Source organism: Salvelinus alpinus, chromosome 19, assembly GCF_045679555.1.
Source record: "Salvelinus alpinus chromosome 19, SLU_Salpinus.1, whole genome shotgun sequence".
NCBI lineage: Eukaryota > Metazoa > Chordata > Actinopteri > Salmoniformes > Salmonidae > Salvelinus > Salvelinus alpinus.
Window position 1 is genome coordinate 25771898 of NC_092104.1, and position 23028 is coordinate 25794925.

At 42.5% G+C, this 23028-nt stretch overlaps 2 protein-coding genes across 20 annotated transcripts in view; one reads left to right on the forward strand and one right to left on the reverse strand.

Annotated features, from left to right (window-relative positions):
• The window catches only part of LOC139545899 (splicing regulator ARVCF-like), a 348966-nt gene extending 331589 nt beyond the window's left edge, over window positions 1-17377 (reverse strand). For 7 of the 19 annotated variants that reach the window (XM_071354100.1, XM_071354103.1, XM_071354095.1 and 4 more), the window contains exon 1: window positions 16784-17375. The gene's annotated coding sequence lies outside the window, so the exon portion shown is untranslated. Of the gene's footprint in view, window positions 1-16783 lie in introns of all 19 variants that reach the window. The other 12 variants (XM_071354089.1, XM_071354099.1, XM_071354088.1 and 9 more) reach the window with 2 other exon arrangements.
• A 2256-nt stretch (window positions 17378-19633) lies between these two features.
• Window positions 19634-23028, forward strand: part of LOC139545833 (transport and Golgi organization 2 homolog) — a 28094-nt gene continuing 24699 nt past the window's right edge. The window contains exons 1-2 of the mRNA XM_071354048.1: window positions 19634-19777; window positions 20651-20781. Of these exons, the coding sequence (XP_071210149.1) occupies window positions 19733-19777; window positions 20651-20781 (176 nt within the window). The 5' untranslated portion in view covers window positions 19634-19732. The remainder of the gene's footprint in view (window positions 19778-20650; window positions 20782-23028) is intronic.

Genomic DNA, 23028 nt, shown 5'->3' on the forward strand with positions numbered 1-23028 from the left:
GCACTGCATCGCAGTGCTAGCTGTGCCACTAGAGGTTCTGGTTCAAATCCAGGCTCTGTCGCATCCGGCCGCGACCGGCCCAGTGTCGTCCAGGTTAGGGGAGGGTTTGGCCTGCAGGTATGTCCTTGTCCCATTGCACACTAGCGACTCCTGTGGCGCCCGGGCGCAGTGCACGCTGACACGGTTGCCAGGTGTACAGTGTTTCCTCAGACACATTGGTGCATCTGGGTTAAGTGGGCATTGTGTCAAGAAGCAGTGCAGTTTGGCTGGGTTGTGTTTCGGAGGACGCACGGCTCTCAGCCTTCGCCTCTCCCGAGTCCGTACGGAGAGACAAGACTGTAACTACCAATTGTTACAGTCTTGTCTCATCGCTGAAAGAAAAAAAAAGTTGAGCAGAGCACCGAAGCAAAATATTTTGAAATGGAAAATGAAAATAAGTATTTCTCATTTGGCAATCCCTCCTCACGGTTTCAGTCTTTTTAAATTAATTTGGTGCCTAATAAACCCAACCCTGGAGTGACGTGCAGCTCAGCCCTTTATCGATATACAGGACCTGGATTAGCCTGGTCTCAGATCTGTTTGTGCTTTCTGGCCATCTCCAGTGCTGTCAGTATCAGTATCATCTATGTACACTGGAAACCACACATCCTGAGGCTGCATTCATTGTAGCTGAGGATTTAAACAAGGCTAATCTGAAAACAAGACTCCCTAAATTCTAATCAGCATATCGATTGTGCTACCAGGGCTGGTAAAACCCTGGATCATTGTTATTCTAACTTCCGCGACGCATATAAGGCCCTCCCCCGCCCTCCTTTCGGAAAAGCTGACCACGACTCCATTTTGTTGCTTCCTGCCTACAAACAGAAACTAAAACAAGAAGCTCCCGCGCTCAGGTCTGTTCAACGCTGGTCCGACCAATCTGATTCCACGCTTCAAGACTGCTTCGATCACGTGGATTGGAATATGTTCCGCATTGCGTCCAACAACAACATTGACGAATACGCTGATTCGGTGAGCGAGTTCATTAGAAAGTGCATCGGAGACGTCGTACCCACAGCAACGATTAAAACATTCCCAAACCAGAAACCGTGGATTGATGGCAGCATTCGCGCGAAACTGAAAGCGTGAACCACTGCTTTCAACCAGGGCAAGGTGACCGGAAACATGACCGAATACAAACAGTGTAGCTATTCCCTCCGCAAGGCAATCAAACAAGCTAAGGGCCAGTATAGAGACAAAGTAGAGTCGCAATTCAACAGCTCAGACACAAGAGGTATGTGGCAGGGTCTACAGTCAATCACAGATTACAAAAAGAAAAACAGCCCCGTCGCGGACCAGGATGTCTTGCTCCCAGACAGACTAAATTACTTTTTTGCTCGCTTTGAGGACAATACAGTGCCACTGACACGGCCCGCTACCAAAACCTGCGGGCTCTCCTTCACTGCAGCCGAGGTGAGTAAAACATTTAAACGTGTTAACCCTCGCAAGGCTGCAGGCCCAGACGGCATTCCCAGCCGCGTCCTCAGAGCATGCGCAGACCAGCTGGCTGGTGTGTTTACGGACATATTCAATCAATCCTTATCCCAGTCTGCTGTTCCCACATCCCACAAGAGGGCCACCATTGTTCCTGTTCCCAAGAAAGCTAAGGTAACTGAGCTAAACAACTACCGCCCCGTAGCACTCACTTCCGTCATCATGAAGTGCTTTGAGAGACTAGTCAAGGACCATATCACCTCCACCCTACCTGACACCCTAGACCCAGTCCAATTTGATTACCGACCCAATAGGTCCACAGACGACGCAATCGCAATCACACCGCACTAACCCATCTGGACAAGAGGAATACCTATCTGAGAATGCTGTTCATCGACTACAGCTCAGCATTTAACACCATAGTACCCTCCAAACTCGTCATCAAGCTCGAGATCCTGGGTCTCGACCCCGCCCTGTGCAACTGGGTACTGGACTTCCTGACGGGCCGCCCCCAGGTGGTGAGGGTAGGTAACATCTCCACCCCGCTGATCCTCAACACTGGGGCCCCACAAGGGTGCGTTCTGAGCCCTCTCCTGTACTCCCTGTTCACCCACGACTGCGTGGCCATGCACGCCTCCAACTCAATCATCAAGTTGCGGACGACACTACAGTGGTAGGCTTGATTACCAACAACGACGAGACGGCCCACAGGGAGGAGGTGAGGGCCCTCGGAGTGTGGTGTCAGGAAAATAACCTCACACTCAACGTCAACAAAACAAAGGAGATGATTGTGGACTTCAGGAAACAGCAGAGAGAGCACTCCCCTATCCACATCGACGGGACAGTAGTGGAGAGGGTAGTTAAGTTAAGTTCCTCGGCGTACACATCACGGACAAACTGAATTGGTCCACCCACACAGACAGCGTTGTGAAGAAGGTGCAGCATCGCCTCTTCAACCTCAGGAGGCTGAAGAAATTCGGCTTGTCACCAAAAGCACTCACAAACACAAAAAGCACTCCTCTACAGATGCACAATCGAGAGCATCCTGTCGGTCTGTATCACCGCCTGGTACGTCAACTGCTCCGCCCACAACCGTAAGGCTCTCCAGAGGGTAGTGAGGTCTGCACAACGCATCACCGGGGGCAAACTACCTGCCCTCCAGGACACCTACACCACCCGATGTCACAGGAAGGCCATAAAGATCATCAAGGACAACAACCACCCGAGCGTTTGCCTGTTCACCCCGCTATCATCCAGAAGGCGAGGTCAGTACAGGTGCATCAAAGCAGGGACTGAGAGACTGAAAAACAGCTTCTATCTCAAGGCCATCAGACTGTTAAACAGCCATCGCTAACATTTAGTGGCTGCTGCCAACATACTGACTCAACTCCAGCCACTTTAATAATGGGAATTGATGGAAATGTATGTAAAAATGTATCACTAGCCACTTTAAACAATGCCACTTAATATAATGTTTACATACCCTACATTACTCATCTCATATGTATATGTATATACTGTACTCTATATCATCTACTGCATCTTGCCATCTTTATGTAATACATGTATCACTAGCCACTTTAAACTATGCCACTTTATGTTTATATACCCTACATTACTCATCTCATATGTATATACTGTACTCTATACCATCTACTGCATCTTGCCTATGCCGTTCTGTACCATCACTCATTCATATATCTGTATGTACATATTCTTTATCCCTTTACACTTGTGTGTATAAGGTAGTAGTTGTGGAATTGTTAGGTTCGATTACTCGTTGGTTATTACTGCATTGTCGGAACTAGAAGCACAAACATTTCGCTTGACTCGCATTAACATCTGCTAACCATGTGTATGTGACAAATAACATTTGATTTGATTTGATATTAAGCCAAACATAACAGGACAATGAGTGACAAGGAGTTGGCAGGATAGCACAAACAGACTGGCACTCCTCCCACAGACAGGCTTGGTCTGGATGCCACGGTGGGGACAGCCCAGCCCAGTCAGACATTCCATGGCTAGTTGAGAGACCAGGGTGTGCTGCTGTTCTCTGTGAGAGGAGGAAATGCTGAGAGCCAGGGCATGTGGAAATGCAGATCCACCACCGATCCCCCCCTCCCACACACACCATCCTTTAAAAGAACCCCATTACATTATTCAGCAGAATGTCACGGGTCACAATGGTAAAAGCTCTGAGGCTGGCTGACACCCAGAAAAGGGAGAGAGAGAAGAGAAGAGGAGGGGAGGGGGAAGATTTAATGGGCTATGCTGCTACGACCTGAGTGATCTGTCACTTACTATTCAATCCCTTTCAGCTAAACTCTTTCTTTGGGGACATTTGGTGAATTTGTGTGAATGTGCGTTTGCACATTCCTACTCTGAGGCAGCGGCACAACATTCCTTCTCGATTTATTCAGCGTATTATACTCCATTTATGGTGACACCATCTGTTTGTTGGTGACTCAGTGAGAAAAATGGGGGCTTGGCCATGGTGGTAAAGGAGAATTAGCAAGCAGATGATGCTATTAAACAACAACGTCTGTCTGGGAAAACTAATGCTACACAAAAACTACTAAATGTCCTCAGACTAGCACTCTGTGTGAACTCCATATGAATGAACGGATCATGTCAATACCATACAGTACATATCTATCATGGTCAGATTCCATGGCTGTTACTGTGTGCCGGAGCAGAGATGCACCAAGAATGTCTTGGATGTTACTGCCGCCCCGCCTCTTCCCTCATCAAGCGGAGCCCCTTTCCCAGGAGAGTCACCCCCCACTCACATGCTCTGAATGATGAAATCAATCCTAGCCACCATGACACCAGCACAGCACTGCATGCCTGTCTGCCTTTCCCCTTCTCGCTCTCTCTCCCGCATCCCCCCCCCCCTCCCCAGGGCCCACAGTAGCGGAGGGGTCCTGCTGGGTTTGCACGGCTGTCTTACACTGAGCGTAGGGGTTTTCATGGCTACACCCCTCCCCTCCTCCCCTACCCCCCCAAATCCCCTTTCCCACTCAGGCTTGCACCACAATCAGTTCTGATTAAAACTGGGAAGGCTGTCTCTTTCTTTGGGGAGAGAACAGCTTAATCTGTGAGACTGGAATGGCTCATTTACATAGAGGAGTGGAGGAATGGAATGTGGCAGATAGATATATGCACACTGCTACAGATCGATGTAGCTAGCTGGAGTCCCATGGTTACAGGGCTGCTCTAGTCTGTAGCTCTACTGCTGTTGCAGGCAGCTCTGCTCTGCTGACATGGGCCTGCCTGCCTCTAGTTTGATCACTGAAGACCAGAGGCAGTGCTACTACTAACCCAACCGCTGCCCTCAGCAGAAATGGGAGCATGTAAAAACGAGCCTTGCTAACCTGCGAATCCCTCTTCATTTACAGTGTGGATTCTGGAAACAGTGAAGAGCAGTAAGGGGTATTGTATGTTTCAAAAAGCTATCAGATAGTCCATCAAAGGCTAACTAATTGAAAAAGATACGAGGCCAGGTCACAACAATTGTGAGACGTGAGCATTTAATTGTACTGCCTTAATTCAATTTGAGAAAAAGTAGGGCCCAAAAAAAGGCTTATGTCAGGGTTTTCAGTTTCAGAATGATCATCCATTCAATTTAGGCTAATTAATACATGTAAATTCCAGTGCTGACTAAGCTCCAATTGTCCAACAGCCTAATTTAGCTTGTCTACTTTTATACAGGGTGGTGTGTGTGTGTGTGTGTGTGTGTGTGTGTGTGTGTGTGTGTGTGTGTGTGTGTGTGTGTGTGTGTGCGCAGCATATCCGGTTTCATGGTTGAGGCAAAGACGCTCATAGACACTGCAGCACTGCCCTCTATGCTGCATAGCTCTGTAGTAACCACAATGCATTTCATCACAACCATAGCATAGGGAGGCATGGAGAAAAACATATTTCCAGTGGAGTGTCAGACGCCTAAACACATACAGCAGTAACTGAACAAATATATACTAGAAAGCAAGAGACAAAAAAATAGAGTTCAGTTTAGTCTATTAACATCCCCATTAGCTGCTGCACATGCAGCAGCAACTCATTATGGTGTCCACACAAACAATTAAATATGTGACAGAGTACAGAACAGTTATAGAAAAGAACATAAGATATTACATTACATAAAAAATAAGAGTCATATTATCAAGACACCATGAGACAACAAAAATACTTATTACACAGTATTCATATATACTGTACATATTCATATTGTTCTATATAATACAGTTAATTTAGATATTTAGAAAGATGAGAGGTGCTGTCAAAATATATTGTAAGAGAGAGAATGAAAGAGAAAAAGAAAGAGAGAAGGGAGATAAGAGGAGACAAATGAAGAGCAAATCCATTGAAAGAGAGGACATATCCCCAATAACTATTACAGACTACAAAGGGAAGCACAGCCGCAAGCTGCCCAGTGACACGAGCCTACCAGACGAGCTAAATTACTTCTATGCCTATAGGCAGGAGGTCAGAGACCTGGCCGTGTGGTGCCAGGACAACAACCTCTCCCTCAACATGATCAAGACAAAGGAGATGATTGTGGACTACAGGAAAAGGAGGACCGAGTACGCCCCCACTCTTATCGATGGAGCTGTAGTGGAGCAACAAACTAACATGGTCCAAACACACCAAGATGGTCCAAACACACCAAGACAGTCGTGAAGAGGGCACGACAAAGCCTATTCCCTCTCAGGAGACTGAAAAGATTTGTCATGGGTCCTCAGATTCTCAAAAAGTTATACAGCTGCACGATCGAGAGAATCCTGACTGGTTGCATCACTGCCTGGTATGGCAACTGCTCGGCCTCCGACCGCAAGGCACTACAGAGGGTAGTGAGTACGGCCCAGTTCATCACTGTGGCCAAGCTTCCTGCCATCCAGTACCTCTTTACCAGGCGGTGTCAGAGGAAGGCCCTGTAAATTGTCAAAGACTCCAGCCACCCTCTGTGCTACCGCATGACAAGCGGTACCCGGAGCGCCAAGTCTAGATCCAAGAGGCTTCTCAACAGCTTCTACCGCCAAGCCATAAGACTCCTGAACAGCTAATTAAATGGCTACCCACACTATTTGCATTTCCCCCCCCCACATGTACATATTATCTCAATTACCTCGACTGCCCCCGCACATTGACTCTGTACCAGTAACCTCTGTATATAGCCTCGCTACTGTTATTTTACTGCTGCTCTTTAATTATTTGTTATTTTTTACTTATCTATTTTTTACTTAACACTTATTTTTCTTAAAACCGCATTGTTGGTTAAGGGCTGGTAAGCATTTCACTGTAAGGTCTACACCTGTTGTATTCGGCGCCTGTGACAAATAACATTTGATTTGATTTGAATAACCTAACAGTGTCTAAAATCTAGCCACAGACAATGAAAACCACCATTCCTTTTACACTGGACAACATAATGTGTCATTCTCCTGAGCTAGCTCCATCAGCGACATTTCAAGCTAGCTATAGAGTGAGCTTACGGTACGTTCTTAACTCCTTTACACAGGCAGCTAATGCAGGCAGTCCAGACAGCAAAGGCAGCTTGCGCTCACCATCATTCAGTCACAGATGGTCGAGGCCCCTCGGTCTAACACTTGATCGAAACCCTCCCCAATACGAGCCTCCTTAGTACCCTCCTTAGTACCCTCCCTCCCACACATAAAGCCCTGATTGTTGCCTCTGCTGGCATCTCCTCTGTTCTGCCACATTCATGTCCTGACAGTATCCCTTTATATTTCCTGCCAGCACTTAAGTAGAGGAAGATTTTTTTCTTCCTGCCTTTATGCTATGGCTCCTTTATGAGGAGATGCCTGACTGCCACATTAATCAGCTGTCACTTTACTGAACGGACACAGAAGAGCAGAGCAGAGGTACTGAGGACACAGACACACATCTTGCGTCCCAAATGGCACCCTATTCCTTATATAGTGCACTATTCCACTATGGGCCCTGGTTAAAAGTAGTGCACTATAAAAGGGAAAAGGGTGCCATTTGGGACACATTCACACGCAGCAGCAGTACATGCGTAGGAGTTACTATGACACCAGTCACTGCTCCACATCATCTATAGTTCCATACACTGGATCTCTCTCTCTCGCTCTCTCTCTATCCCCCATTCGGAACTGTTGCAGATCTATAAGCTGAATTTCTATATGGATTATTGGAAACCACACTATGATGAATGAGTTTCACAATATGCTACCGTTTCTGACCATGAGGAGCTAAACTGAATCACTGTGTGTCTCTTCTTCAAATAGCCATTTTACAGGTTTCAGGGGATAAACATGGGGTGAACATCTTCCCTTTGCCCAAAATAACAAAGGTGTTATCTTATTTCTGCACAATGGAGGATGGAGTTCTTGGTCTCTGAACCTCATTGTTCTCCAACTCATTTTTGGAGTGCTAGGTTTCTGAAATTCAAAACAGTCTAAGCTCCCACTAATCCCCAGTCATTCTGGCAGCGCAGCCCCTGTGATTGAGCGAGACAGAGAGAGAGGGGCGCTCGCTCCACAATATAGTCATGAGCTTCCTTCCTGTGTATGCTAATGAAAAGCCCCATTCAAAACTAATTTCTCTCCTGGTAATAGCATCAGTCCATTGTGTGAGAAAAGCCATCATAGAATGATTAGAAAAGTGGAATAAAGGAAGTCAGAGAGGTATATGCTTCAGATGAAGGGGCTGACAATCAACAATATGACAACAAAAAAACTAAGAGCTAGACTATCTAGACCAGCAAGACCACTTTCAGTAGTCCAGCTTGACCAGTTTGATCAGCTTGGCTCAGCGGTTTTCCTATTTTATTTTGGAAGCATCTCTTGGAGTGTCTTTACTAGTTGATGTCCTTCAGGGTAAAGCAGAGATCAAGGTCCTACTTTCCAGAGGCCGGGGCCAGCAGGCCAACACTCTCAGACAGAACAGTAGGGTTCATTAGGACAGACCTTTCCCACAGCCCCTCTTTCTACATGCACAGAGCAGATGGAGATGGTAGAGCAGAGCATTAAAACAGACTTCTGAAGGCCCTCCCCCCTCTCGTTTATACTTTTTTTATGATGTCACCCAAACAAACAAACAAATTAAAAGGTTATTTTCTCCTTGAACCATTTAATGATTTCCCTACCTAATTTCACACTTTCAAGCTCCAGTGAAACTGCCAAATAAGAGATGCAAGCGTAAAAGCAAAGAAGGCCACAGCCAAATCAACATCATAAAAATGAACAAAAAGGCAATCTAATGGATAGCTGCTATATTCATTACTTCACAAAAGGTCCATTTGCTATTTCATATTTAAATCGATATCAATGCTATGGTTCCCTGTATGGCACTGTTGTGGCAGTCTAGTTAGCTCTTTACCTGTCCATGGCAACCTCCCTGATCTCATCCAGTTTGGGACTGGGGAGGGGAACAGAGTCATTCCTAATTCATCTGTGGTGCAGTGTGGTGTCTGGGCTGACGTACAGACACACACCCGCTCCACTGTTTAGCAACCCAGGATGGCACGGTAGGGATTAAAATTAAGCAGCTCTTATCCCTGAACATAATCAAGGCAGGACAGGGCCCAGCAGGGTTAATCCTCCATACAGCAGGGCCCAGGAGGAGGAGAGGAACCTCTAGCGGTTTGGTCATTGTCTCCCCTATGACCTGACGAGCAGGTCATAGGGGATTTGTTTAATATCAATCCAGGCCGCTGCCTGAAGTTGACAGCTGCAGAGTTCATTTTCGGCTAAGTCCCCAGGTAAAGGTGGGAAGGCACAGTGACTGGCTGCACTACAACACTGCTGATTGTTTCCTGGTGAGAGACATTAACATCCTCAGATTGGGGAGGAGGGGATCAGCCAGGGAATTGACATCCTCTTGATGCACAGAAGGATTTCGGTACAATTCCTCTATGTTTATGCAATGTCCATGGGTTGCACTGTGGGGTAGGGTGGAGAAGGGAGGACAAGGGAGGTGGATTAACGGCCAGTCAACATGTCACAGTGTAATAGGCCCACTGGTATTCTGATAACGCATTACCACCCAGGTCCCTGCACGGAGGAAAATTATGCTGTGAAATCTTGTTTAAAACCAATTTCTGGCACAGAGGTCATCTTGGGTCTGACTGCAAAGACATGATTGAAAGCTTTTGAGGACATGCCATCAATATCACAAGGATATGGAAATACAAGAATAACACCAGATCAAATTAACAAGGCTGCTTCCCTCTCAAATCCCAATACTAGACATATTGATGTTAATTATCTTTGTTTTTATTAACTAGAGGGAATTTGTCAAATAAAAAACAAAATGACATTTTCACAAACAGCATCGGTTTTCCCAAATATGAGGCTGAAAATGGGATCTTTAGTGACCACAGAGTCAGCACACCCGTTTAACATCCCATTCAAAAGACAGCACCCTACACAGGGCAATGTCCCCAATCACTGCCCTGGGGAATTTAGATATTTTTTTTAGATCAGAGGAAAGGGTACCTCCTACTGGCCCTCCAACACCACTTCCAGCAGCATCTGGTCTCCCATCCAGGGACTGACCAGAACTAACACTGCTTAGCTTCATAGCTTCAGAAGCAAGCCAGCAGTGGGATGCAGGGTGGTATGCTGCTATTTAACCCCAGACAGCTAACAATTAATAAAACCTTAAAACCCCTTACACTCACGGGAAATGGCCAAAATGAATAGGGCTAAATTTACATGTTTCTTACAGATGAAATATGAAAAGCATAAGCATAACGATGGTAGCAATTAAAAGGGAACAGTTTAAAGATGATGGGAAAATGATTAGACTAAAAGGTGAGGACAACAGTTCCCCTGAAAAGACTGAATCCAAACATTACGCTGTTGATTTGATGTGCATTTTACATTCACTTTACTTTGCTGCATTTGTTGACAACAAAATCTGAAAATACTCTGGATACATTCAGTGACATGATAATTTAGGGTAGGTTCAACAGAAGACAAAAACATGACAAGGGTTTGAGTGCTAGGTGTAACTGGTGTTTCCAAGTGGCCACACACGCCTCTCCAAAGTGTACACAGTACCTAAGTAATTGTCAATGCACTTTTATGACTCATATAATAGTCTTAAACTATAAGGTGCTTTTTTTAGATCTCCTAGCTGTGCCGTTGAGGAACTAGAGCAAGCACACTTGTAGTTGTTTTGTTTGGAACATAACCCTGCATCCCCGCACTCACACAATTACTGTTGTTGTTTAAGAAATTAAAATACGGTCCATTATAAATTGCAATCTGGGTCAGATGGGCATAATTTCAAAGGTTGTTCTATTGCTAACATGACTAGCGAAGTTATAAAATACAATCTTACAGTGTTAGGCTTTCACAATGCAATTCAGAGAAGTAGATCGTAATGAGTGTATTCAGTCATGAGTGCATTCAGACGTGTGGTCCGCGGCACATTTCCTTCATAATACAACAAACATATGCTCATTCTGTCCAAGGCAAACCAGGGTATAACGCCATGTCATTCTGTAACTGTACATCAAACATAGTGATCATAAACATTGACACTGTATATGACATGAGTTTTATGATATGGAAATGTGGAGTACACATTTGGACTCACAGGTGTTTGGCTTTCTTGTATTACATCATAGCGGTATTTATTATTATCCTCAAAATCCGTCATTCGGACTCCCAAGTGGCTCAGCGGTCTAAGGCACTGCATCTCAGTGCTAGAGGCGTCACTACAGACACTCTGGTTTGAATCCAGGCTGTATCACAACCAGCTGTGATTGGGAGTGCCATAGCGCACAATTGGCCCAGCGTCGTCCGGGATTGGTCGGTGTAGGCCGTCATAGTAAATAAGAATTTGTTCTTAACTGACTTGCCTAGATAAACAAAAACACAAACATCTCATCTTTCAAAATACATAAAGTCTTCTTCATTTTCTTCATTCCTGGGACTATGTGTTGGGGCTGGCCAGACAGACAAAGACCTAGAGAGTTATTTCCCTTGGCAGGAGGGAGAGGAGAGGCGATGGCCAGCACCAGGGGTGGATTGAAGGAGCAAACCAAGCAAGCAGCACAGAGGGAAGAAACACAGCTCTGTCCCCCAGCCCAGCAGGTGTCAGCCAGAACCATAAAGAGTCATTCACTCTTGACCTGGCCTGCCTCTCTCAATACACAGGAAGTCAGTGTAGCCCACAGTACTGAGTGCACTGAATAATACAGTTTCATCTCCCCAATAAGATACTATGATACATCCATCAAACTACCAAGACAGCCAAGTGTGATGTTAGTTTATTTATTGATGAAAATGTTCATGCAAGTTGAGGGAATTTAATGTCAACATGATTTCTCTGGAAGGTATCAGCTTGACTGATCCGTGCAATATTATCATCAGAGTAGATGAGTTGCTAGATTAGACTTGTTCTCCCTCTGTCATAGCATTAGGTAACTTTTCTTCTAATCATGTTTTACGGATGAACGTCTTGAGGGGCAGCCCCCTATAACATCAAGTGCTAAAACATACTCACTAGCCTTGTTGCATGAGGCATTCCGTTGTACTGCACGAATCGTTTCCATTTCACTGATTCTATTAGCTAATAAAAATATCCACAAAGAATCCTCTCAAACAATAGTCTCTGTTTGGCATGACATGTATTACAATACTGCACTTAACATTAAGCAATAACCACAGAAGCATACAAAATGATGATGCAGAGTTAACGCGACTAGTCTACATTTGCTGCATACTTGAACACACATACATGTCAGAGTAGGATTCATATAAGCTATTCACCACAGCATCCATAATCATAGAATATAACGCTGTACAAGTACAACTTAGGCAAAATAAATTCAGAGACTACATAAATCTTGCATAAAACAAATCATAATCCACTAATTTGAACAAGGGCCAATCTCTTTTTCAAAGAGCACATACTGGTTGGAGTTGGCACTTATGGTTCAGGCTCTCTGTGTTAGTCCACTCTAATCAATTCTACAACCTCAAATGAAGGAAAGAGAAAGCCTGACATTCTTCATACACTTAATTAACATGTGAAATCAGGTCCTGACTGATTAACATTCCACAGTTCATTGATCTAGAAGATGAAATAAACTAGAATGAATGGTCAAGGCCAAGTCTGTAGACTGCCTAGAATGGACTAACAAAGCATGTGAACACCATATTAGTTTCTGTGTAAATTTCACACACAAGTGACACTTTGATTTAGGAAAATCCTATACCGGTTGCTTACAGGTCAATCTTGATGCAAGTCCAAAAACTGAATCTGTAGATTCAACCAATCAATTGTGAAATGCATCTGCAACATGTTGTAGAGAAAAATAACTATTTCTTATATATTATGTTCGTTCCTATCCACTGGATTTGTGAGTAGCCTACATCTACCTTGACACGTTCCATTAAAACTACATCACTGATGAAAGATTACGTATCTGTCTGTTGTAGGCCACGGTCTCTGTCATGCTGGTTGCATTATCTAGGCTAACATGCATAATACTGAACACTGCTGTGCTCAGAACTCCTTTCCCACTCAACATCCACTGCTGTACTTTAACCTAGCTTCCATACGGTGTATAATAATAACTCTGTACAATAATAATGCTAGTTTCAACGTTTATTCGCCATGTGCACAGGATACAACAGGTGTAAAAAAGTACAGTGAAATTCTTACTTGAGAGCTCTTTCCCAACAATGCCGTGATGACAATAAATAAAACAAAAGAATTGTAGTCAAAGATTTGATCCCACTGAATAGCATAAAGCCTATAGAAATCCAAAGAGGCTATATTCAGGGAGTCAGGGATGTTACAATGGACGGCTGCAATAATGGAGTACATATTCACAAAATCACTTTGTCAAAGTGAAATATAATAGTCCTAGGGTAGATCTATGTAGCCTCATAACTAGAGAGGAACCAGGCTTTCTTCCTAGGTTCCGGCATTTCTAGGGACTTTTTCCTAGCCACAGTGCTTCTACACCTGCATTGCTTGCTGTTTGGGGTTTTAGGCTGGGTTTCTTTACAGCACTTTGTGACATCAGCTGATGTAAGAAGAGCTTTATAAATACATTTGATTGATTGATATGTGGAATGAAAAATCATTGGGTCGAAAAAACGGCAGCAGTCAGTTCAGTGTATTCTACTCAGTTGAATACTGACAGATTCCTGGACAGGGCCTAGGCATTGTGTTGTCAAATCTAGCAGACTTAGGAACCATTGTGGCCAAGGCCCTAGGATATCATATGGAGCATTTTCAGTGCCAACATAAATTGTATTTGAATTCCATCATTTGTATTAGGATATTGAATTTGAATGTAATATTTTTTTCATTTGTAATGCACAAATTGAATAATTGAATGCATATATTAAACTTGTATTTCATGATTTGAAACTGAATTGAATGAATATTCAGTTTTAAAATGCAATTTAAATGTAATTGAATATTCAAATGCAATATTTATATATTCAGTTTCAATATGGTAGATATTACATTTGTCTGTCTATCAAGTTTACAAACTATAATTTCAAGCTTATCAAATTTCAATATATTAAACTTCTCAGATGCATTCAGATTGACTTATCAAATTCAGTTCCAAAACCAGAGACAACATCCTGGTACTTTGCCAGCCAGGAAAGGTAAAGGTTGAGGAGAACAGATGCTCTCTGTGGTAAAACAAAGCTTCTGGCGTTTTTTGAAGCCAATGTGGGTGGTTGAATTTATTTTCTTCCTATGAATTTGGCTCTAGCGTTTGTACCATGTTGGGTATAAGCTATTCCTGAAAGCTAAGACTATCTTCTGTATCCCACCCATACCTTGTGACAACACAACTGATTGGCTCAAAATCATTAACGAAAGAAATTCCACAAATTAACAAGGCACACCTGTTAATTGAAATGCATTCCAGGTGGCTGCCTCATGAAGCTGGTTGAGAGAATGCCAAGAGTGTGCAAAGCTGTCATCAAGGCAGAGGTTGGTTACTTTGAAGAATCTCAAATAAGATATATTTTGATTTTGGTTACTACATGATTCCATATGCGTTATTTCATAGTTTTGATATCTTCACTATTATTCTACAATGTAGAAAATAGTAAAAATTAAGAAAAACCCTGGAATGAGTAGGTGTCCAAACTTTCATTCAGACCCCTTGACTTTTTCCAAATTTTGTTCCTTTACAGACTTATTCTAAAATTGATTAAATTATTTTTTGTTCCTCATCAATCTACACAAAGTGAAAACAGGTTTTTACCTCATTTACAAATTCAAAATTATGGAATTAAAATACAATTTCTGTTGGCACTGAAATCGCTCCATAATATTGTTACTCAATTCTAGAAATATGGCAAACAAACACAGTCATCAATTAGCTGATGGGGCCCGAGGGCCACAGTGGCCTTTCAGATAAGTGATTAGTGTAGCACATGCTTATCTATAAAATAAATAGGTGGCACTCAAAAGGGAAAACACTTGAACCAATAACATCCATCCATGGTTGGTTGCATATGATTCCTGTTCTTTAGGTGCTTGATTTGGAGTACCCGCACCTTAAATGTTCTACTGCTTCAGCTCCTGCACCTCTTATAGAATATTAGCTCAAAAGTATTGTGAAGCTCCTGCACCTAAATATACAACAGTACCAGCACAGAAAATGAGTAACGCCACCTACTTCAATCCAAGTCAACATTGTACTTTCAATGTGAAGAACTTGCGACACAGACAAATACAAACAGAAAATAAGTTAATTCCATGCATTCGGAGTAGTACTATTGCACATATATCAATCTAAATTAGGATTTCCTACATTTTAACATAGAATAAAAACTGCCAACTGGGCAGAAGCTGTGGTAGCAGCTCTCCAGCGCATGACCTTGTGACTGACTGCAACAGCTATTTATATTCATTCATACATGTCAATCCCATCCAACCAAATCTATTTTCGCAGGTTGGCATTTATTGGGATGACTCAGCTCTGCAGAGTGGTCACTACCTGGCAGTCACAAAGTCATTCAATCTTATTTTTAACCTAAACAAACGTCAACCTGCTCACACAGCCGTCACGTCAACTACATTTAACACATCAAAATGCCCCTATGGCGATACGTACGCATTTCATTATATTGGGCCTACCAAAGTGGGAACATCATTTTTGTATTTTATTTAACTAGGCTTAGTTAAGAACAAATTAGTTTTTACAATGACGGCCAGTGGCTTAACTGCCTTGTTCAGGAGTAGAACGACAGATTTTTACCTTGTCAGCTAAGGGATTCGATCCAACAACCTTTCGGTTAGTGGCCCAACGCTCTAACCAACCTGCCGCCTAACACAAAGGGTGTTCAGGCTTCAAGAGGAAAACTACATAAGACGGAAGGTACACGTCATCCAAATAATTCCAGCAGCAACTCGCAAATGCCCCCTTTTCCAAACTGGGTATATTACAAGGGGAGAACCCGGAAGGCAAAACAAAAGCTATAGCACATCTAGACATGACCATGTCACTCACTCAGCAACAGGGAAAAACAAAGAGGGAAATGATTGACAGGTCACGCCACAGCAAAAAGAACATCTTTACAGTAATTTTTTACATCTTGGAAAAAACAACTGTCTAAAAAACTATTCTAATGTATTCACCACATTTGTTACTATAAAGAATATTTAACTGTATTCTGCATTGCCTGAGGTTTACATTTAAATATCATAATTATTTTTGAAGTACAGTATTGCAAAGATGCTGCAGGTAGGTAGCCTATTGTAGGTGCCCTGTGCAGACAGAGGCACTTCCATGACACAATCGATGACTATTTGTGTGCTCTTAGATCTGCAGAATCAGGAGGCAGTGCACGACATATTCATTGTTGTATATATTCAGCAAACACACGACATGGGTTTGGAATTTTCATATTATGAAACAGACCTATAATGTAAGAGGACAAAAAAAAAAGTCATATTCTACAATCTCTGTAGCGACTATTGCAATTGATATATGTCGTTACGCATTACATGGCATGAGATAAGCAATCTACAATTGATAATAGGCTGGAAAGATTATTTTATCGAATGCAATTTCGTTTAATTCAAATATTAATTTTACCAGTCTACAATTGAGTTCCATAAATGAACAACTCCACGTAAAATCCCCACAGCAGTCCCCCACTGGCTCACACATCCTTCAATCTCCATGACAATCGCAAAGCATTGTATCGTGTACGACTACGTACGAATAATATATTATGTTTGTTCGGCTGCTAAAATGAAAACGATACTCTTGAATCAAATTTGGACGTTTTATATATAACCAGGAACATTATAGCACATTTCTTACCTTCTACTCCTCCCTTCCACTGGAGTTTAGGGATAGTACGTACGCGCACGCAGGAGGAGTGTAAACTTGGCGATGCAATCACCAGATGGTTCCTTGCGCTGGTTAAATAAATCACCTCACACTCCTAGCCTATTCTTCTTAGTTTATGAATTGCACCTCATGACCAAAACATAAATAATGATTTATCCTCTTTTCAATGTTTTTGTTGCAAACGACAGCGCTACTGTTATTCTCGTATAGTGCCGGAGAATAGCAGTGTAGTCCGTGATTGGCTTAGCCAATGTTTTATTTGCTAAATTATATGGAGGGTTAAGAGAGAGGACAAATCAAATGTAACCTGTGTTGAAATTATTCCTTACTTTAAAAAGTTCATGATTCATTCAATATAAAATCAAAGAAAGTTATTTTTAACTAGGCTATTTATAGTCCAAGTCTGTGCCATCTCCAAAAACAAAACAAAAAGCACCGTGAGGTCGTAAATTCTTCAATAGCGTCAAATACACATTTTGACAGCAAATTGTTGTAAAAAAATAAAAATTTGCCTGTCACTGACCCAAATCCGTGGCCCCAACTGACGGTTTCAAACTCCTCTCTTACACAAACAGCGCTAGTGCAACAAAACTGTCAGAGCCAACATCACTTGAATCCCACCCCTATCGCGGAGTGTTCGACGAAATATTTATTTTGATTGGGTGAACCTACTTTCAATTAAAGCAGAGACAGAATATCTCTTACTTGATTGGATTAAAAGCTGTCAATCTTTGTATACGACGTACAATTTGCAATCTACTTTGAAACAAATTAACTGCACATGATCGAATATATAATTTGTAATGTTATCCTTAAAAATATAAACGCAACATGTAAAATGTTGGTCCCATGTTTCATGAGCTGAAATAAAATACATTTTCAATAAGCTTCTCAAATTCCATGCACATATTTTTTACATCCCTGTTGGGGGTGGCATTTGTCCTTTGCCAAGGAAATCCAGCCACCTGATATCAAGAAGCTAATTAAACAGCACGGTCATTACACATGTGCACCTCGTGCTGGGGACAAGAAAAGTCCACTCTCAAATACACTACGTGACCAAACGTATGTGGACACCTGCTTGTTGAACATCTCATGGGCATTAATAGGGAGTTGGTCCCCTCTTTGCTGCTATAACAGCCTCCACTCTTCTGGGAAGGCTTTCCACTAGATGTTGCAACATTGCTGCAGGGACTTGCTTCCATACAGCCACAAGAGCATTAGTGAGGTCAGGCACGGATGTTGAGCGATTAGGCCTGGCTCGCTGTTTTTTTTAAACCTTTACTTAACTAGGCAAGTCAGTTAAGAACAAATTCTTATTTTCAATGACAGCCTAGGAACAGTGGGTTAACTGCCTGTAACTTGTCAGCTCAGGGATTTGAATTTGCAACATTTTGGTTACTAGTCCAACGCTCTAACCATTAGGCTACCCTGCCGCCCCAGTAGAACGCAGTTGGTGTTCCAATTCATCCCAAAGGTGTTCGATGGGGTTGAGGTCAGGGCTCTGTACAGGCCATTGAAGTTCATCCACACCAATCTTGACAAACCATTTCTATATAGACCTCGCTTTATGCACATGCTGAAACAGGAAAGGGCCTTTCCCAAACTGTTGCAACAAAGTTGGAAGCACAGAATCATCTAGAATGTCATTGTATGCTGTAGCATTAAGATTTCCCTTCACTGGAATTAAGGGGCCTCGCCCAAACCATGAAAAACAGGAGTCCAATGGCGGCGAGTTTTACAATACCCCAGCTGACACTTGGAATTACGTATGGTGATCTTAGGCTTGTGTGCAGCTGCTCGGCCATGGAAATCCATTTCGTGAAGCTCCCGATGAACAGTTCTTGTGCTGACGTTGCTTCCAGAGGCAGTTTGGAACTCGGTGAGTTTTCTACGTGCTTCAGCACTTAGCGGTACCTCTCTGTGAGCTTGTGTGGCCTACCACTTCGCATCTGAGTCGTTGTTGCTCCTAGACATTTCCACTTCACAATAATAGCACTTAGTTGACCGGGGTAGCTCTAGCAGGGCAGAAATGTGATTAACTGACTTGTAAATGTGTCATCCTAAGACGGTTTCTGACAGTTTGTGTAGAAATTCTAACCCCTGCACCAAGGAGATTTGATGAATATTATGGAAAAAAGTATACTATATCAAAACATCAATTCTGCTTTTCATTGCTGACCAGCAGATGTCACTAATGTGCATTGTGTTAAAAGCTCCAACTAATTTAGCCGTTTTTCGACACAATTTGGTGAACGCACCAAACGCTTCAAAAAGCCTTGGCTTCCCATCACAAGTTTCAGTTAACTGCTTGGTGGCCTAAAGGTTCTCCAAACACATGGAATCTTCTCAGTAGCTTTAGTCAATCATCCATGCGCCAAAAATGTATTCTCAAACCGCTTGTACCCAAAGCAGCACAGACTAGCCATCATCTTCCAGACAACGCTCTCAAATGCTGATAGGGTTTAAGAAGGGGAGGTTTTATAACTCTTATGTTTCGCACTAATTTTGGTTCCACAGGAAACACTGACCAAAACTGTCGTTCCTAACCAGTCACGCTTGCATTACCAAAACATACTTAGATCAACTAATTTAAATGCTCTATCAACTAACTTAAATTATTACATTTACATAAACTGTCAAACGTAGTGAATAGTGAAATGAGAAATCTGAAAAATATCCATAACCTTCACTCAGGGTTAGTATCGGCCAATCATAGTGTATGTTGCTAGACGGTTACGCCTACTATGTTTTGTTAGGGTGCACGCGATTTACGCCTGGGATATTCTGGAACCATCAACGGGGTGAGCTCAGTTCACATTCGTGTAATGACATTGACCTGAAAGTGCCGGTCTATCCTACCCGCAAGATAAATCAAATGCACACACTACGACGAAGGGTTTGTTTTGTTTTGTTGTAATGTTAGCCAACCGAATGAATAGATCTTCAGCAGCAAGTGGAATAGTGAGTACTTTTCTCAATGTAATGTTAGCTAGGTAGCCAGGCAGATGAATGATAACATATTCTTACTTATTTTGTAATGTGTCACAAAACAGACCGGTAGCAAAGTGTTGTCACTTGCCTGTTTTGTCCTTGTTGTTAGTGTGACATCTAGCTAAGGTTAGATAACTAGCGCAAGACTGCTGCATCTAGCTAACGTTAGCTAACGTGATAGTTTGCTAAGTAACTGCAATCTATGCTCGTTCAAAGTTGCTGACTATAAAGCTAGCTAGCTGGCTATAATATGCATTTTGTTGTCCTGGTTATCATATTTCACATTTTTGTTCACCATTGCTATAGCTAACTAGCTAACGTTAGATCTCTAATAATTGTAACGAATGTTGTTTGCTGGTAGCTGTTAAAGGGGACTAGAAAGGAGAACTCACCAACAAGCTGTCTGCTCTGCTCCTCTATGTCACTTTATAAAAATACCCTTTATTAGTTGAAGCAGTGTGTTGTTTTAGTGCTGGTTTGGAACAAAAGCCTGCACACTTTAGTTATGTGGTCACCAGGTGCTGACCTCTTTTGTAATGTCATTTGAGTTTTAAGAATCAGCTGATAGTTCAAATATTTTTTTTCTAATCATTTGGCCTAACCCAATCACTTCTCTATCGGGTTTGTCAACAGTATTGCTGTCCTGTATTGAATAGGTATTTCAATCAGGATTAGGCTACCACTTGGATAAGGTAAGGGGCTTGGTACAGCTGTGGCTACCTGTACAGTCCTGTAGGATTTAGGTGGTTTGTCTCCTTTGTAAATTGAACCTAGGCCATGCTATAGTGTAGGGTGGTCAAGACCACCCTTCTCCTTTACTCACTTGACTATCATTTATCCTAGCCCTTGTCAACATGTCCAAGCTTTGAAAGTTACTGTTCCCAGTGTGAGAGAGCGTCCCCAACCACTAACACCCCCATGTGTATCATCTTCTTCAAGTTTGACCCTCGACCTGCATCCAAAAATGCCTACAGGTAAGGCCTCTCCTCCCTCCGTGTACTATTACCACACTTTTCATATAGACTAGTCTAGACGACTCTCATTTTATGTCAACTGGAGGCCTATATTCAGATGATGGTTTAAAAAGATGCACACTTCCAGATGTTGAGCAAATCTGAATCTTAAAGGAATCAAAGCATCATTGCGTTTGACGCAGGAGACATTCTTCTCATCTCCTGATACATACTGAACAAAAATATAAACTTAACATGTAAAGTGTTGGTCCCATGTTTCATGAACTAAAATAAAAGTTCCCAGAAAATGTTCTTACACCCAAAAAGCTTATTTCTCTCAAATTTGGTGCACAAATGTGTTTACATTCCTGTTAGTGAGCATTTCTCCTTTGCCAAGATAATCCATCCACCTGACAGGTGTGGCATATCAAGAAGCTGATAAAACAGCACAATTATTACACAGGTGCACCTTGTGCTGGGGACAATAAAAGACCACTCTAAAATGTGCAGTTTTGTCACACAACACAATCCCACAGATTTCTCAAGTTTTGAGGGACAGTGCAATTGACATGCTGTCTGCAGGAATGTCCAACAGAGCTGTTGCCAGAGAATTGAATGTTCATTTCTCTACCATAAGTCACCTCCAATGTTGTTCAAGAGAATTTGGCAGTACAATCGGCCTCAAAACCGCAGATCACATGTATGGCATTGTGTGGGCGAACCGTTTGCTGATGTCAACAGAGTTCCCCATGGTGGGGTTACGGTATGGGCAGGCATAAGCTATGGACAATGAACACAATTACATTTTATTAATGAAATTTAAATGCACAGAAATACAGTGATGAGACCCATATATATTTTTTATTTATAAAAAAAATAAAAGGTTTTGTTATCTGTAACAAACAGATGCAAATCTATATTTCCAGTCATGTGAATTCCAAACATTAGGGCACAATTAATTTATTTCAATTGACTGATTTCCTCATATGAACTCTAACTTGTTGCGTTTTACATTTTTGTTCAGTATAATTGTGAATAAAAAATTCCCTTTGTCCTTCAAAGATGCGTTAGGCTAGTGCTGAGGTGTAGCACCCAAAGCAGTGCTACGAACCTGAGATAATCTGTGGTGCTGTCTCTCACTGGAAGTATGAAAAGCTAGGCAGTATTCAAACTGAATTGCTCTGTTTCACTTCCCGATTTCAATGAAACGTAACATTTCAGTTTGGTTCCAGGCTAATTCAAAGCCTCCCGAACAAAGCACAGTGAAACACCATGTGCCATCCGCTAACCTTTCCTACAGTCACTGCTGGTTTCTCTCAGTGAAGGTCCTTTGTGGGCAGACACCAGTGGTAGAGGAGCAGTCAATGCAATTTAAAGCCCTGCTTGTAATAATCCCCTGGGCTCTGTGGAGCTCTCTCTCTACCTGGCCAGGATCTATCTCTGCCTTTGCCTCTGGGAGATTACACTAGCCTGAGGCGATCAGTGGATGTGTGTGGGCAATGACTCACTCTGGACCCATGGGATACGTGTAACCTATAGGCCTAGCTAGCATCCTCACCGTGGTTAAATTGAATGCATGTAGCCCTACATTATCAGTGCGTGGAATGGCATAATAACTACAAGAATGTTAAGTAAATCTCTTGTGTAAGTGGTTTTTCACCATACACCCAATTCCGCCAACATCCCTGCCTGCCAACAATGTTGTGTTGTGAATTCCCATTATGCCCATGTATTGCCTCACCATCAAATTATTAGTACTTTCCTTTGCAATACAGAATGAATGGACTGTATCTTGTCGAAATATTAGCCTTCCCATTGACCTTTTCTCAAACATATTATTTATTTTGTAAGGAATAAGTGAGAAATTATAGAATTCTCTAAATGGCGCACTCTCCACATAGCTGGGCCCTGTTAATTTTCTTGTTTCTCTCCTAGTGATTCCCACAGTCATGGATGCTCTGCTCTCTCTCTCCTGTGTAAAATCATTAGTGTTTGCTTTGTTTCTAGGCCAGTGTTGTCGACTCTTGGGGAACAATTGCACTGCAACCAGCTTTTGCATCATGAGCCTTTGATGTACAGAGGTTGACACAATTAGGTCAATTTGCTTTATTTGTTCTTTAAGAAATCCACCTGCCTCTGAACAAGGTTAATGGGATTGGTAGCCGCTGGCAAGATACAATTATTGCGGAGGTCATCATAGTTCAGTGGCCTAATCTGTCTTCTGTAACTGTGCACCACGAATAAATGCCTCTCAGTGGAACTATTTAA